General features: G+C 48.8%; 1 protein-coding gene across 2 annotated transcripts in view; it reads left to right on the top strand.

The window, feature by feature from the left end:
* Positions 1 to 13,612, top strand: part of GFM2 (G elongation factor mitochondrial 2) — a 163,083-nt gene that overhangs the window by 24,479 nt on the left and 124,992 nt on the right. For both annotated transcript variants that reach the window (XM_029575022.1, XM_029575015.1), the window contains exon 4: positions 2,883 to 2,928. In XM_029575022.1, coding sequence (XP_029430882.1) covers positions 2,883 to 2,928 — 46 coding nt within the window. The remainder of the gene's footprint in view (positions 1 to 2,882; positions 2,929 to 13,612) is intronic.

Genomic DNA, 13,612 nt, shown 5'->3' with positions numbered 1-13,612 from the left:
GGGAGCACACTGCCAGGAGCTAACTGCCCAGGGGCAATGGAACAAAGAAGAGTCGGGATGGAGCATCAATCGCCTAGAAGCCCGGGCAGTCAGACTAGCCTGCCTACGGTTCGGTCACAGACTCCGAGATAAATCAGAGTAATGTCTGACAACGCCACAACAGTGGCCTACATCAACCGTCAGGGAGGAAACAGAAGCCAACAGGTGTCTCTGGAAATAGACCCCCTAATGTCATGGGCGGAAGCGAACCTTCAAGAGATCTCGGCCGTCCACATCGTGGGGAAAGACAACGTCGCTGCGGATTACCTCAGCAGAGAGAGTCTAGACCCAGGAGAATGGAGGCTGTCGACCACAGCATTCCAATTGATAGTAAACCGTTGGGGAACACCAACCATGGACCTCCTGGCAAACCGGTCCAATGCCCAAGTGCCCAGTTTCTTCAGCCGCAGGCGGGAACCCCAGTCCCAGGGAATCGATACCCTGGTACAGACCTGGCCACAGGAAACTCTATTATACGCCTTCCCACTGTGGCCCCTATTGAGCGCAATCATCCACAAGATAGAACACCACAGGGGACCAGTACTTCTAGTGGCCCCGGACTGGCCAAGAAGACCGTGGTACACAGACATGCGAAGGCTGCTGACAGGGAGCCTCCTCCCGCTACCTCCACACAGAGATCTGCTCCAACAAGGACCGATCCTCCACAAGGATCCAGCTCGATTCTCTCTTACGGTCTGGCCATTGAGAGGACTCGCCTAAGAAAGAGCGGATACTCGGGGGCAGTAATTGACATCCTGCTCCGAGCACGCAAGTTTTCCACATCCCTAACATACATAAGGATTTGGAGAGTATTCGAAGCCTGGTGTGAGGACCGCGACATCGTTCCATGCTCAGTCAAAATTCCTGTGATTTTGGAATTCCTGCAAAACGGACTACAGAAGGGATTGTCTCTCAACTCCATCAAGGTACAGGTGGCCGCATTGTCATGCTACGGAACCAAGAGCGAGAGTGGCAGCATAGCTTCTCACCCGGATGTCTCCCGCTTTCTGAAAGGAGTCAAGCAGATCCAACCACCCCTAAAGTGGCTGGTGCCTCTTTGGAACCTCAACCTGGTCCTAGATTTCTTAGCAGGAGCCTCCTTCAGACCTCTTCGCGGCCTGTCTCTCCGACTATTAACATTGAAGACAGCCTTCCTGGTGGCAGTCTGTTCGGCCCGTCATATCTCCGAGCTACAAGCACTGTCCTGCCAGGAGCCGTTCCTCAGACTCACCCCGGGAACCATCCAGTCCGCGCACAGTCCTGTCCTTCCTCCCCAACGTGGTTTCTCACTTCCATCTCAACTAAACCATCTCGCTACCATCGTCAGATGAGCATAAGAATTCGGAAGAGTCTCGCAGTCTATGCCACCTCAACATTGGCAGACTCCTAGTCCGATACCTGGAAAGGTCGGAATCCGTACGAAAGATGGACCATCTATTCGTCCTTCACCGCGGGAAGAAGCAAGAGGAAGCGGCCTCGCGAGCAACCATAGCCCGCTGGATCAAAGAAGTCATCAAGGCGGCTTACGTAGAAGCAGGCAAGCCACCGCCTTTACAAGTCAAGGCCCATTCCACTAGAGCCCAGGCAGTGTCCTGGGCGGAAACCAAGATGCTGTCACCCGCCGAGATCTGTCGGGCGGCGACATGGTCCTCCATCCACACCTTTTCCAGGTTTTACTGCCTGGATGTACAAGCTCGAGAGGACACAGCATTTGCAAGGGCAGAACTTAAGTGGGCCACGGGCAGCCTCCCACCCAGTTTGGGAGTAGCTTTTATACATCCCATTGGTCCTGAGTCCATCTACTACATGCTAGGAAATGGAGAAATTACTTACCTGATAATTTCGTTTTCCTTAGTGTAGACAGATGGACTCAGCATCCCACCCTTGGCTGCCATTACTCATGGAATCCTCGAGTGACATCCCCGAGAGCGAGTGATTCACAGGTAAGCCATGCTTTCCTCCAGTTAGGACACCCATCCTACCGGGTGTCGACGTTTCCCGGTTGAGGGCACTGGCAGTCTCCAGCTATAACCAATTCAACCAGTTCAAATTAATCAAGTTATCCAAGTTATAAAGTTAATCAAGTTATTCAAATTATTCAGTCATACATATATCCACAATTGCTTTTCGAGGAAAAAACTGAAGAGCTGCACTTCCTGCAGGGGTATATGTACTAGGGCTGACATCAGATTGAAATCTGATCCGTTTCCAACTGCTATCAGGAGTACACTATACCCATTGGTCCTGAGTCCATCTGTCTACACTAAGGAAAACGAAATAATCAGGTAAGTAATTTCTCCAATGGAGGTGTATCAAAAACATGCAAATTATTTAAAATATGTTGCCACGAAAATGGTTCCTCAGACATAGCCCTCTGGGATTTTCTTTTCCATTCACAATTCAGGTACCAGAAGACATTGCTAGTGCTTAGTAGCATTATATATACATTTGCACTTTAATTCTTTGTTATGGATAAAAATGGTTAGGGTTTTTTTTGTTTTTGTTTTTGTTTTTTGCATTATGTATATAGTTACCCCTGTTTTGCTGCCCTGCTTCATCCCTGGAATTGGATGGCTGCTAATGTTCTGATAGGCTGAGGAATTTGGGAAGGTATTTGTACTGTTGCTTGTGAGCTAGTGTTAGTTGCTTTTGTAATGCACAGTCTTCAGCTCAAGCATATTACACCGCTGCAGTATATTTGAATCCTATGCCTGGGTTTGGTGCGAGTCAAGCAAAGGGCTTCCATCACTGTGACAGGCAGGCTTGCTATCCACATAAACTTTTATCGTGTTTTGCTTGGAAGCTTAATTGTCTAAACTTTTTTTTTTTTTTTTTTTTAACAGGCAATATCAAATCTCTGCGTTCTGTGATCAGTCCTCCAATATCTAAGTAAGTGAATTTTGTTTTATCTGTATAATGTATAATTTGATGTTAGAGTTTATTTTGCCTAGTTAACAGCAAGTGGTTGAGTTTTCAACTAAATATGTGAAATCTTTAATGCCTGGTAGGCAAGGCAGCAGAAAACCCTGCTGCAGACCTAACTTTTTGGCCGATACAGTACAGTGCGCTCTGACGGAGCGCACTGTTAGCCGGCATTTGGACGCACTAGCTTTACCCCTTATTCAGTAAGGGGTAATAGCGTGTCCAAAACGCGCGTCCAACCCCACCCCCCCGAACCTAATAGCGCCCGCAACATGCAAATGCATGTTGATGGCCCTATTAGGTATTCCCACGCAATACAGTAAGTAAAATGTGCAGCCAAGCCGCACATTTTACTTTAAGAAATTAGCGCCTACCCAAAGGTAGGCGTTAATTTCTGCCGGTGCCGGGGAAGTGCACAGAAAAGCAGTAAAAACTGCTTTTCTGTGCACCCTCCAACTTAATATCATGGCGATATTAAGTCGGAGGTCCCGAAAGTTGAAAAAAGTAAAAAAAAAAAAAATTAAAATGGGCCCGTGGCTTGCGGGTCGAAAACCGGACGCTCAATTTTGCCGGCATCCTGTTTCCGAACCTGTGGCTGTCAGCGAGCTCGAGAATCGACGCTGGCAAAATTGAGCATCGGCTGTCAAACCCGCTGACAGCCGCCGCTCCTGTCAAAAAAAGAGGCGCTAGGGGCGTGCCAGTGTCCCTGGTGCCTCTTTTTACCGCTGGCCCTAATTAAAATAAATGTAAATACTGTATTGCGCGCGCTGGGAGAGCGGCCTGTGCGCGTGCTTGGAGAGTGGGCGCTCGCCCCCTCTCCCGCGTTTTTACTGTATCGACTCGTTTATCATTCCCAGGGCTCTGGCTAGAAATATAAAATGGCCTTTCCTGAACATATCCCTCTGTTCCAGGCCCCTCAACGAGTTCCAGATCATCCTTGCTCACATCCGGATCTAGGGTCTGGCCACCATCCGGGTTCGATCCCTGGGAGACACAGCATCCTACATCTCGTCCGAGTCATCCAGATCTCTGGGGTCAACCTCCGCACATGTGCCAAGCAATCCCAGGTGCCTGAGCCCGCAGCCAGAACCCATTGAAACCAGCCTAGGTCTCTTGGATAGCCCTGCTCTTCTGTCTCTGGATCTTCTCTCGCCTGCACTCTTCCTAGCCAAGAAAGCTTCGTGCATTAGGACAAATTCCAGGGAAATTCCCTGAGGGCCCTCAATCCCCTGATCAAGTAGACTGGACAAATCCGCTCCTGCCCTGCAGGAGAAAGATGGAAAGGGGAATCACTGGATTCCCGGCCAGCCGGGGTCCACTGACTGCGATCCCCCATGGGAGCAGAAGACGCAGAGACACCCCCCTTGGTGCCTGCTGCGGCACCTGCAGATTGGGAAACCTTCCTGGCCTTACTGGAAACATCCCTCCTCCCCCCCCCCCCCCCCCCCCCCCCCCCCCCCCCCGGAAGCACAACCTGTGCAGAGGGAACGTGAATTCAAGCGGGCAGACCTGAGCCTGCAAGCTTTACAAGCCTCCATGTGCGGTTATTACGTCATGAGGCCCTAGCTCACTGTCGCGAGGTAGGCCGCACCACGTGAGCGCTCTGCCATGCGACCACGTCAATACAGACTATGCGCAGGAAAAAAAGGCAGAGGCCTGACTGTCGCGCAAAAAACGCGGTACACACCAAATCTTCCCCCGCTGAGCAAAACACTAAATTCACCCACGGCACTCCTCGCTCTCACCCTCCTGACTACCCCAGTAGCTCCCACTGGTCGACCACCCCGGCACTGCACCACAGGCGGATTCTCCTGGCTTCCTCTACTTGCTTAGGCTTTTTTTTTTTTTCCAACAAACTTAAACCGAAAGGCAAAAAAAGGATACCTCTCTGAACAGGTGGATAAGAGGCGGCTTCGGGACACCAAGAGTGAGACAGTCCCCTGGCTATCAAGGTCCCCAGAGGTCGCAGGCCACAACAGCCAGGGATATCCAACCCCTCTGTCACCTGGCTCAACACGAGGGATGGCCCGCAAAGGAACCTAGCACCTCGGGAAGCTGAATCAAATTTCCAAATCCCCAAGTTTCAGCAATCAGTCAGAACTGCTGGTTTGCACCTCTTCCATCTGCTGGAGACAAAGAAATACTGAGGGACTGCAGGTGGCACTCTCGTTTATGTAGCAGTGCCTCAAAGCTTTTGTTCTCTGCCTCCATCTGCTGGTAGGGATGCATAAACCCACTTGTCTAGACTGATCTGTGGTATTATAGGAACGAAAATCAGCAGATAAGAACCAATTTTCCTTTGTGGCAGGTAATCGAATGGGCAAGGCTTGCAACATGGAATTTGATCTATAATCTTTTTTTTTTTTTTTATTCCACCTCATAAAGGCGTCAGTTGCTGAAAATGTGGTTGCATCAGTTATGGATGTCTTTTGACATGGGATATTTTGATTATGAGTTTTAGTGATTTTGTGAGTGTCACTTTTTCATTTTTGATGCATATTTTTCTGTCAGTGGTAAGCATCTCTTTAAAGATGGCCCAGGCAGTATTGTTTAATATAAAATCATAAGTGGAGAGGTGTGGCACAGTTAATAGTCTTAAAAACCTCAGGAATATCAACTTTGCTAAGATAGAGGTGTACCTTAGGGATGCAAAGGCAGGGTGAGAAGATCTAGGTGAAATTGAAGAATAATGTGTTAAATAAAAATTGCATTTCAGCCCTTGTTGAAAAATGCTTAAAAAAAGATGAGTAGTTTTCAGACAGGGTGTCTGAAAAGATACGGGTAAAAAGAGATACGTGATCTCAGAAAGAGGAGGACAGAAAATAAAGCAGGGAAGATAGGACAGCTAAGGAAATAAAATAAGGTGACAGCTTTGTTTTTGTTTTTTAAGGATTTGTTAGTGAAGGGAGGAAGTGCAGAGATGGAATTGTAAGACAGAGATGAGGAAGAGGAATGTGTAGAGGGCAAAATGAAAAAAGCAGACAAATTGAACAAATTGCTTTTATTCAGTGTTCACCAAAGAAAAAGTTGAAGAACCACAGAGAGATGAAGGGAGTACACTCCATTCCATTTACAGAAGACATTGTTTGCAAAGGTGCAATACTGAAAATGGACAAGGCAGTGGATCTAGATGGGATACATACTACGATTTTAAGGGAGGTTCACTGATGGTTCTATTCATTCAGTCTGGAGTGGATAAGGAGGACTAGAGATATCAGACTTGGACTGACTATAAAATCAATAGTAGAGATGGAGCTGGTTACAGGCCAATTATGCTGAACTTAGTGGTAACCCCCCCTCCCCAAAACTGATGATGTCACTACTAAAGGAAATGCTAGTGTTTTTTCTTGAATTCAGCAGATTGCAGATTCAAGACAGTATGATTTTAACTAACAGAGATCATGTTAAATAAATCTCATCAATTTATTTGACTGGATGATCCAAAAATTAAATTAAGAACATAAGTTACCATACTGGGTCAGACTGAGGGGCCATCAAGCCCAGCATCCTGTTTCCAATAGTGCCCAATCCAGGATACAAGTACCTGGCCAGTACCCAAACATTAAATAGATCCCATACTACTAATGCCAGTAATAAGCAGTGACTATTTCCTAAGTCAACTTGATTAATAGCAGTTTTCCTAGCGTGTAGCAGATGGACTCAGGAACAAAGGGTATAGTGTACTCCTGCTAGCAGTTGGAGACGGATCAGATTTCAATCTGACGTCAGCCCCTAGTACATATACCCCTACAGGAAGTGCAGCTCTTCAGTATTTTCCGTCTCCATAGTAGTTAGGGACTATCTGCATGCTCTCACAGCGTTAGAACCAAATTCAAAATTTTAAAGGAGAAACCTACCTGAAGACGAGCCCCACTCTCCTGCAGTGATACCCTCGGGTCCCTCCCCCAGTTGAGATTCCCGAGGTGATTTTCGTAGTCCCTCGGAGGTAAGCCTCGGTCCAGCGGCCGAATCGCGGTGAGGACCTAGCCCCCGACCCTCGGGCGCGGCTGAGAAGCAGCGGGTGCATCCTCGAGCGCGGCGGTGAAGGTATTTGCCCTCTCCCCCCGCAGCCGGAGACCACCCAGGACGAAACCGGGAAGCGCCAAAGACAAGGTAAGGTAGAAATCTTCTGCTTTAATCCGGTCTCCGAGGATCGAGGAGAAGCACAGGTCACCGGGTTGATCCGCCCTAGCAGGGCCAGGCCCCGGTTATTTCCAAGGGTCTACCCACGTGGAGACCCTCCGAAGGGGTCGCCATAGTGCCCGCGTGCTCGCCATCGCCATTTTGGCCTGATTCGCCTCGCCGTTTGGCCCGAGCGCACAAAACCAAGTTAGGCGCACAAAACACTTGTGCACATAGACTTACGCGCACATAAAACCTTGTGCACATAAGTTGGACGCACAGCGCGGTGCGCATATCTACGGCTAGTTGCACAGCTACGCGCACAACTCACACGCTCATCTTGAACGCACAAAGCACATAAGTCTACGCGCCGACAGCACGGCACCACCAGAAACAGGGATAAAAGCTCAAGGCCTCTGCCCAGCATGCCACATCAGAGCCGCACAAAGCGAGGAGGCTTAAGCCCTGTGCACGCAGTGTGAGGAGGCCCTGGGAGATCCAGTTCAGGGCCAGTCCCATCCAGGGCCGAGTACTAGCTCCTCAGGGGGTACCCCAGACCTAGCAGATCCCAGTGGGACCCCCCCCACAGACGGGGATCCCCAGGGAACCAGCGCCCCTCAGCTTGGATCCAACGTCGATCTCATGGGTGGAGTTTTTCAAGGGGATCCACGCCTTTGTTCAAATGCAAACTGAACCTCAGGCTGGTCAGCCACATGCTCCACCGGAGGACCCTCAGGCCCCAGGCCCTTCAAGACCTAGGCACAGGCTTCCACTACCCAGAAGCCCCACCTATGGGGACACGGACATCTCCGACGAGGAAGTCGAGCCCCTAGAAGAGTGCAGTTAGTATAGCTGAGTTCAAAAAAGGTTTGGATAAGTTCTTGGAGGAGAAGTCCATTAATGGCTATTAATCGATTTTACTTAGGGAATAGCCACTGCTATTAATTGCATCAGTAGCATGGAATCTTCTTAGTGTTTGGGTAATTGCCAGGTTCTTGTGGCCTGGTTTTGGCTTCTGTTGGAAACAGAATGCTGAGCTTGATGGACCCTTGGTCTGACCCAGCATGGCAATTTCTTATGTTCTTATGTTCCGAAAGTGGACGCCATGATCTGTGCCGTCTCAAAGCGAACAACCATTCCCATTGAGGGAGGGGCTGCATTGAAGGATACTCAGGATAGACAATTGGAATCCATTCTTAAGCAGGCCTTCGACGCAACAGCAATAACACTGCAGATTGCTTCCTGCTGCGCATTGGTGGCACGTTCCTGCTTGCTCCTCTCGAGAGAGGCAAATAACTCCGGATCGTATACCGGTGAGACGATGGAACCTGCAGCAGCCTTCCTGACGGACGCAAGCTCAGATCTGGTGCGTACTTCAGCCAGAAGACAACTATGGCTACGGAATTGGTCGGCTGATGCGACCTCTAAAGCGAATCTCACAAGAATGCCCTTTAAAGTATCTCTCTTATTTGGAAGCAAATTGGAGAAGTTAGCCAGCAGGTGGGACGAATCTCCAGTGCCTAGACTACTGGAAGACAGGGGTAAAAGATCCCAGCTCCCCTCCCCCAGAAGAACCAGGGGCAGGGGTTTGCAACACTTTAGACCCTACAGGAACTCGCAATTCCAGGCATTTCGTCCCTCTGGAAGGTCCCAGCCCTTTCGGAACCGACAGACCAAGAGAGGAACAGGCCCGGGGGCAGGCTCCAGCCGTACACCCCAATGAGACTGGGGCGACCCATCCACATTTCCTCTTGCCGTTGAAGCTTAGAGCAATGTTGGAGTCACATTAACCGTGTGTATGTTTATTGAATAAGGGTATTATCTCCAGGTAGTAGCCATCATTCCCGCGAGCCACCCACTCTTCATTCACGTCCTCTAGACTTTATGGATCCACAGTGTTTATCCCACGCCCCTTTGCGGATGCCCCCAGAACATTCCATCTATTTTTATCGTTCCCAAGAAGGAAGGATCATTCCGACCCATCATGGATCTCAAGAACGTCACCGGTCATCTACGGATACTACATTTTCGCATGGAGACTCTTTGCTCCATAATAATGGCAGTACAACCAGGAGAGTTCCTAACCTCCCTGTACCTCTACGAAGCGTACCTTCACATTCCAGTCCATCAAGATCACCAGGATTTTCTACTCTTTGCGATACTGGGTCACTATTACCAGTTCTGAGCACTACCCTTCGGCCTAGCAACCGCCCCCAGAACATTCACCAAAATTATGGTGGTCGTGGCAGCAACACTGAGGAAGGAAGGGATCTTGGTTCACCCGTACCTGGGTGACTGGCTGATCAGGGCAAAGTCTTCGAAAGAGAGCTGGCAAGTGACCAGCAGAGTCAAGAACCTACTGTAGGAGCTCTGTTGGGTCGTGAACACGGGCAAGAGCAGCCTGCAACACTCTGTCTCTAGAGTACCTGGGCGGCCCGTTTCGACATCAAACAGAACAAAGTCTTCCTTCCTCCCCCAAGGAGAAGGAATCTGATGGAACAATTATGACAATTGATGACCAATGCACGCCCCAAGGTATGGGACTATCTTCAAATCCTCGGGCTCATGGCATCAACCCTGGAGGTCGTCCCATGGGCAAGGGCCCACGTGCGACCACTCCAGCACTCCTTACTGTCACGCTGGAATCCACTGTCCCACTCCAGCACTCCTTACTGTCACGCTGGAATCCACTGTCCCAGGACTACTCAATTCGCCTCCATCAACCAGCAGAGATAAGTTCTCAGGTTCAGTGTTGGCTACAGGAAGACCATCTAAGCAGAGGAGTAAGCCTATCCCCACCAAACTGGATCTTGCTCACCACGGATGCGAGCCTGCAAGGGTGGGGAGCCTACTGTCAGGAACTGATGGTCCAGGGACAATGGAGCAAGGAAGAGGCGGGATGGAACATAAACCGCCTGGAAGCTTGAGCAATCAAACTAGTGTGCCTGCGATTCAGCCACAGACTCCGAGGGCAAAGCGATTCGAGTGATGTCTGACAATGCTACAATGGTTGTCTACATCAACTGCCAGGGAGGAACCAGGAGACAGCAGGTGTCTGGAGATAGAACCTCTCATGGCATGGGTGGAGATAAACCTACAAGGGATCTTGGCCTCCCCTATCTCCGGAAAAGACAATGTCTCAGCAGACTTCCTCAGCAGAGAAAGCCTGGACTCGGGGGAATGGACGCTGTCGACCACAGCCTTCCAATTGATAGTAAATCGCTGGGGCCTCCCAGTCATGGACCTACTTGCTACCCATCTCAATGCGCAAGTCCCCAGGTACTTCAGCCACAGATGAGAGCCACTCTCCCATGCGATAAATGCTCTCATCCAGATCTGGCCAGAGGAAGTCTTACTGTACGCCTCCCCCCCCCCCCCCCCCCCCCCCCCCCCATGGCCACTACTGGGCAAGGTCATCCGCAAGATAGAACACCACAGGGGACTAGTTCTACTAGTGGCCCCGGAATGATCAAGACTCCCATGGTAAGCAGACATGCAAAGACTCCTTGCGGGGAACCCTCTGTGCCTACCTCCGCACAGGGTCCGCCTCCGGCAGGGCCCGATTCTTTACAAAGATCCACCTCTATTCTCTCTTGTGGTCTGGCCCTTGAGAGGACTCGCCTGAAGAAGCGTGGTTACTCTAAGGATATGTTTGACACCCTGCTCCGCGCGCAGAAGTTCTCAATATCTCTGTCATACATACAGATCTGGAGAATATCCGAAGCCTGGTGCGGGGACCGCGGGATACTCCCACGGACAGCCAAGATCCCCATGATTCTGGAGTTCCTACAGAACGGTATGAAGAAGGGGTTGTCTTTCAACTCCCTCAAGGTTCATGTAGCAGCCCTCTCCTGCTTCAGAGCCGAAGTGAATGGAATCAGTCTATCAGCTCATCCGGATTTGACCCGTTTCCTAAAAGGGGTTAAGCAACTTTGGCCACCCCCTAAAGTGGCCGGTGCCCCTATGGAACCTCAGTCTGGTATTAGACTTCTTAGCGGGGGCTTCCTTCAGATCAATGCACGGTCTGTCACTACGCCTCTTAACATTGAAGATGGTATTCCTGGTGGCAATATGCTTTGCCCGTCGCATCTCCGAGCTGCAGGCACTATCCTGTCGGGAACTGTTCCTTAGGTTCACTCCTGGAACCATACAGCTGCGCACCGTCCCCGCTTTCCTACTGAAAGTGGTTTCCGAATTTCATTTGAACCAAGCCATCTCCCTACTATCTCTGGATGAATATAAGGACTTAGAAGACTCCCGCCTTCTTCGCCATCTAAATATCGGCAGACTCCTAGTGTGATTCCTGGAAAGATCGGAACCTGTGCAAAATGGATCACTTGTTCGATCTTCACAGCGGGAAGAAACAAGGAGAAGCGACTTCGCGTGCGACCATAGCCCGCTGGATCAAGGGAGTAATCAAGGCAGCCTACATAGAGGCAGCAAAGCCTTTACCACTGCAGGTTAAGGCTCATTCTACTAGGGCCCAGACAGTTTCTTGGCCAGAAACCAAGCTGCTATCACCCGCCAAGATCTGTCAGATGGCGACGTGGTCCTCCCTACACACCTTTTCCAGGTTCTACCACCTGGATGTTCAGGCCCGAGAAGACGCAGCCTTCACAAGTGCAGTATTAAGTGGGCCACGGGAAGCCTCCCACCCTGTCCGGGAGTAGCTTTTGTAAATCCCATTGGTCCTGAGTCCATCTGGCTACATGCTAGGAAATAGAGAAATTACTTACCTGATGATTTTGTTTTCCTTCGTGTAGACAGATGGACTCAGCATCCCGCCCATGGCTGCCCCATAGAAGGAGGACCTTGGAAGCGAACCTCGCGACTAAGCAAATACGGGAAAGCCGTTGCCTACCCCTAGTTCAAGACACCCACAGCTTATCCGGTGTCTGTGTGAATTGATTGAGTGCACTGGCGGTCTCCAGTTTGAAATCAGTTGAACCAGTTCAATCAAGTTTAATCAAGTTATTTAAGCAAGATATATCCACATGGCTTTTAGAAGAGAATACTGAAGAGCTGAGGTTACTCCAGGGGTATATCTAGAGTGACGTCAGCTTTGAAATCTGACTCCGTTTCCTGTCTGCTAGCAGAAGAGCACAATACTCATTGGTCCTGAATCCATCTGTCTACAGTAAGGAAAACAAAATTATCAGGTAAGTAATTTCTCCATTTTAGCCTAAAGATCTTCATTCAAAAATTGGAAGAAGGATCCAACAAAAGAAAATAGGCAAAGAGATAATTTGAAAAGAAGTTGGCTGTAGAGGGAAAAACTCACAGTAAAAACTTTTTAAAATGCATCCGAAGCAGAAAGCCTGTGAGGGAGTCAGTTGGACCGTTAGATGAACGAGGGGTTAAAGGGGCACTTAGAGAAGATAAGGCCATTGCAGAAAGATTAAACAATTTCTTTGCTTCGGTGTTTACTTAAGAGGATGTTGGGGAGATACCAGTTCCAGAGAAGGTTTTCATGGGTAATGATTCAGATGGACTGAATCAAATCGTGGTTAACCTAGAAGATATGGTAGGCCTGATTGACAAACTGAAGAGTAGTAAATCAACTGTACCGGATGGTATGCACCCCAGGGTTCTGAAGGAACTGAAAAATGAAATTTCAAATCTATTAGTAAAATTTGTAACCTATCATTAAAATCATCCATTGTACCTGAAGACTGAAGGATAGCAAATGTAACCCCAATATTTAAAAAGGGCTCTGGGGCGATCCACGAAACTACAGTCCAGTGAGCCTGACTTCAGTGCCAGGAAAAATAGTGGAAAGTGTTCTAAATATCAAAATCACAGAACATATAGAAAGACATGGTTTAATGGAACAAAGTCAGCATGGCTTTACCCAAGGCAAGTCTTGCCTCACAAATCTGCTTCACTTTTTTTGAAGGGGTTAATAAACATCTAGATAAAGGTGAAATGGTAGATGTAGTGTATTTGGATTTTCAGAAGGCATTTGACAAAGCTCCTCATGAGAGGCTACTAGGAAAAGTTAAAAGTCATGGGATAGGTGGCGATGTCCTTTCGTGGATTACAAACTGTCCAAAAGGCAGGAAACAGAGACTAGGATTAAATGGACAATTTTCTTAGGGAGGGGAGTGGGCAGTGGAGTGCCTCAGGGATCTGCATTGGGACCCATGCTTTTCAATATAAGTGAGGTAATCACATTTGCAGAAGATACAAAATTGTTCAGAGTAGTTAAATCACAAGCAGATTGTGATAAATTGCAGGAAGACATTGTGAGACTGGAAAAATGGGCATCCAAATGGCACATGAAATGTAATGTGGATAAGTGCAATGTGATTCATATAGGGAAAAATAACTCATGCTATAGTTAGACAGTGTTAGGTTCCATATTAGGAGCTACCACCCAAGAAAGAGATATAGGCACGTTGAAATCGTCTGTTCAGTGTGCTGCGACAGTCAAGAAAGCAAACAGAATGCCAGGAATTATTAGAAAGGGAATGGTGAATAAAATGGAAAATGTCATAATGCCTCTGTATCGCTCCATGATGAGTCCGCA

This window comes from Rhinatrema bivittatum, chromosome 1 (assembly GCF_901001135.1).
Source record: "Rhinatrema bivittatum chromosome 1, aRhiBiv1.1, whole genome shotgun sequence".
In the NCBI taxonomy this organism is placed as follows: Eukaryota; Metazoa; Chordata; class Amphibia; order Gymnophiona; family Rhinatrematidae; genus Rhinatrema; species Rhinatrema bivittatum.
The sequence above is the reverse complement of the archived record's forward strand: the minus strand, read 5'-3'. Positions and strand labels throughout refer to the sequence as shown.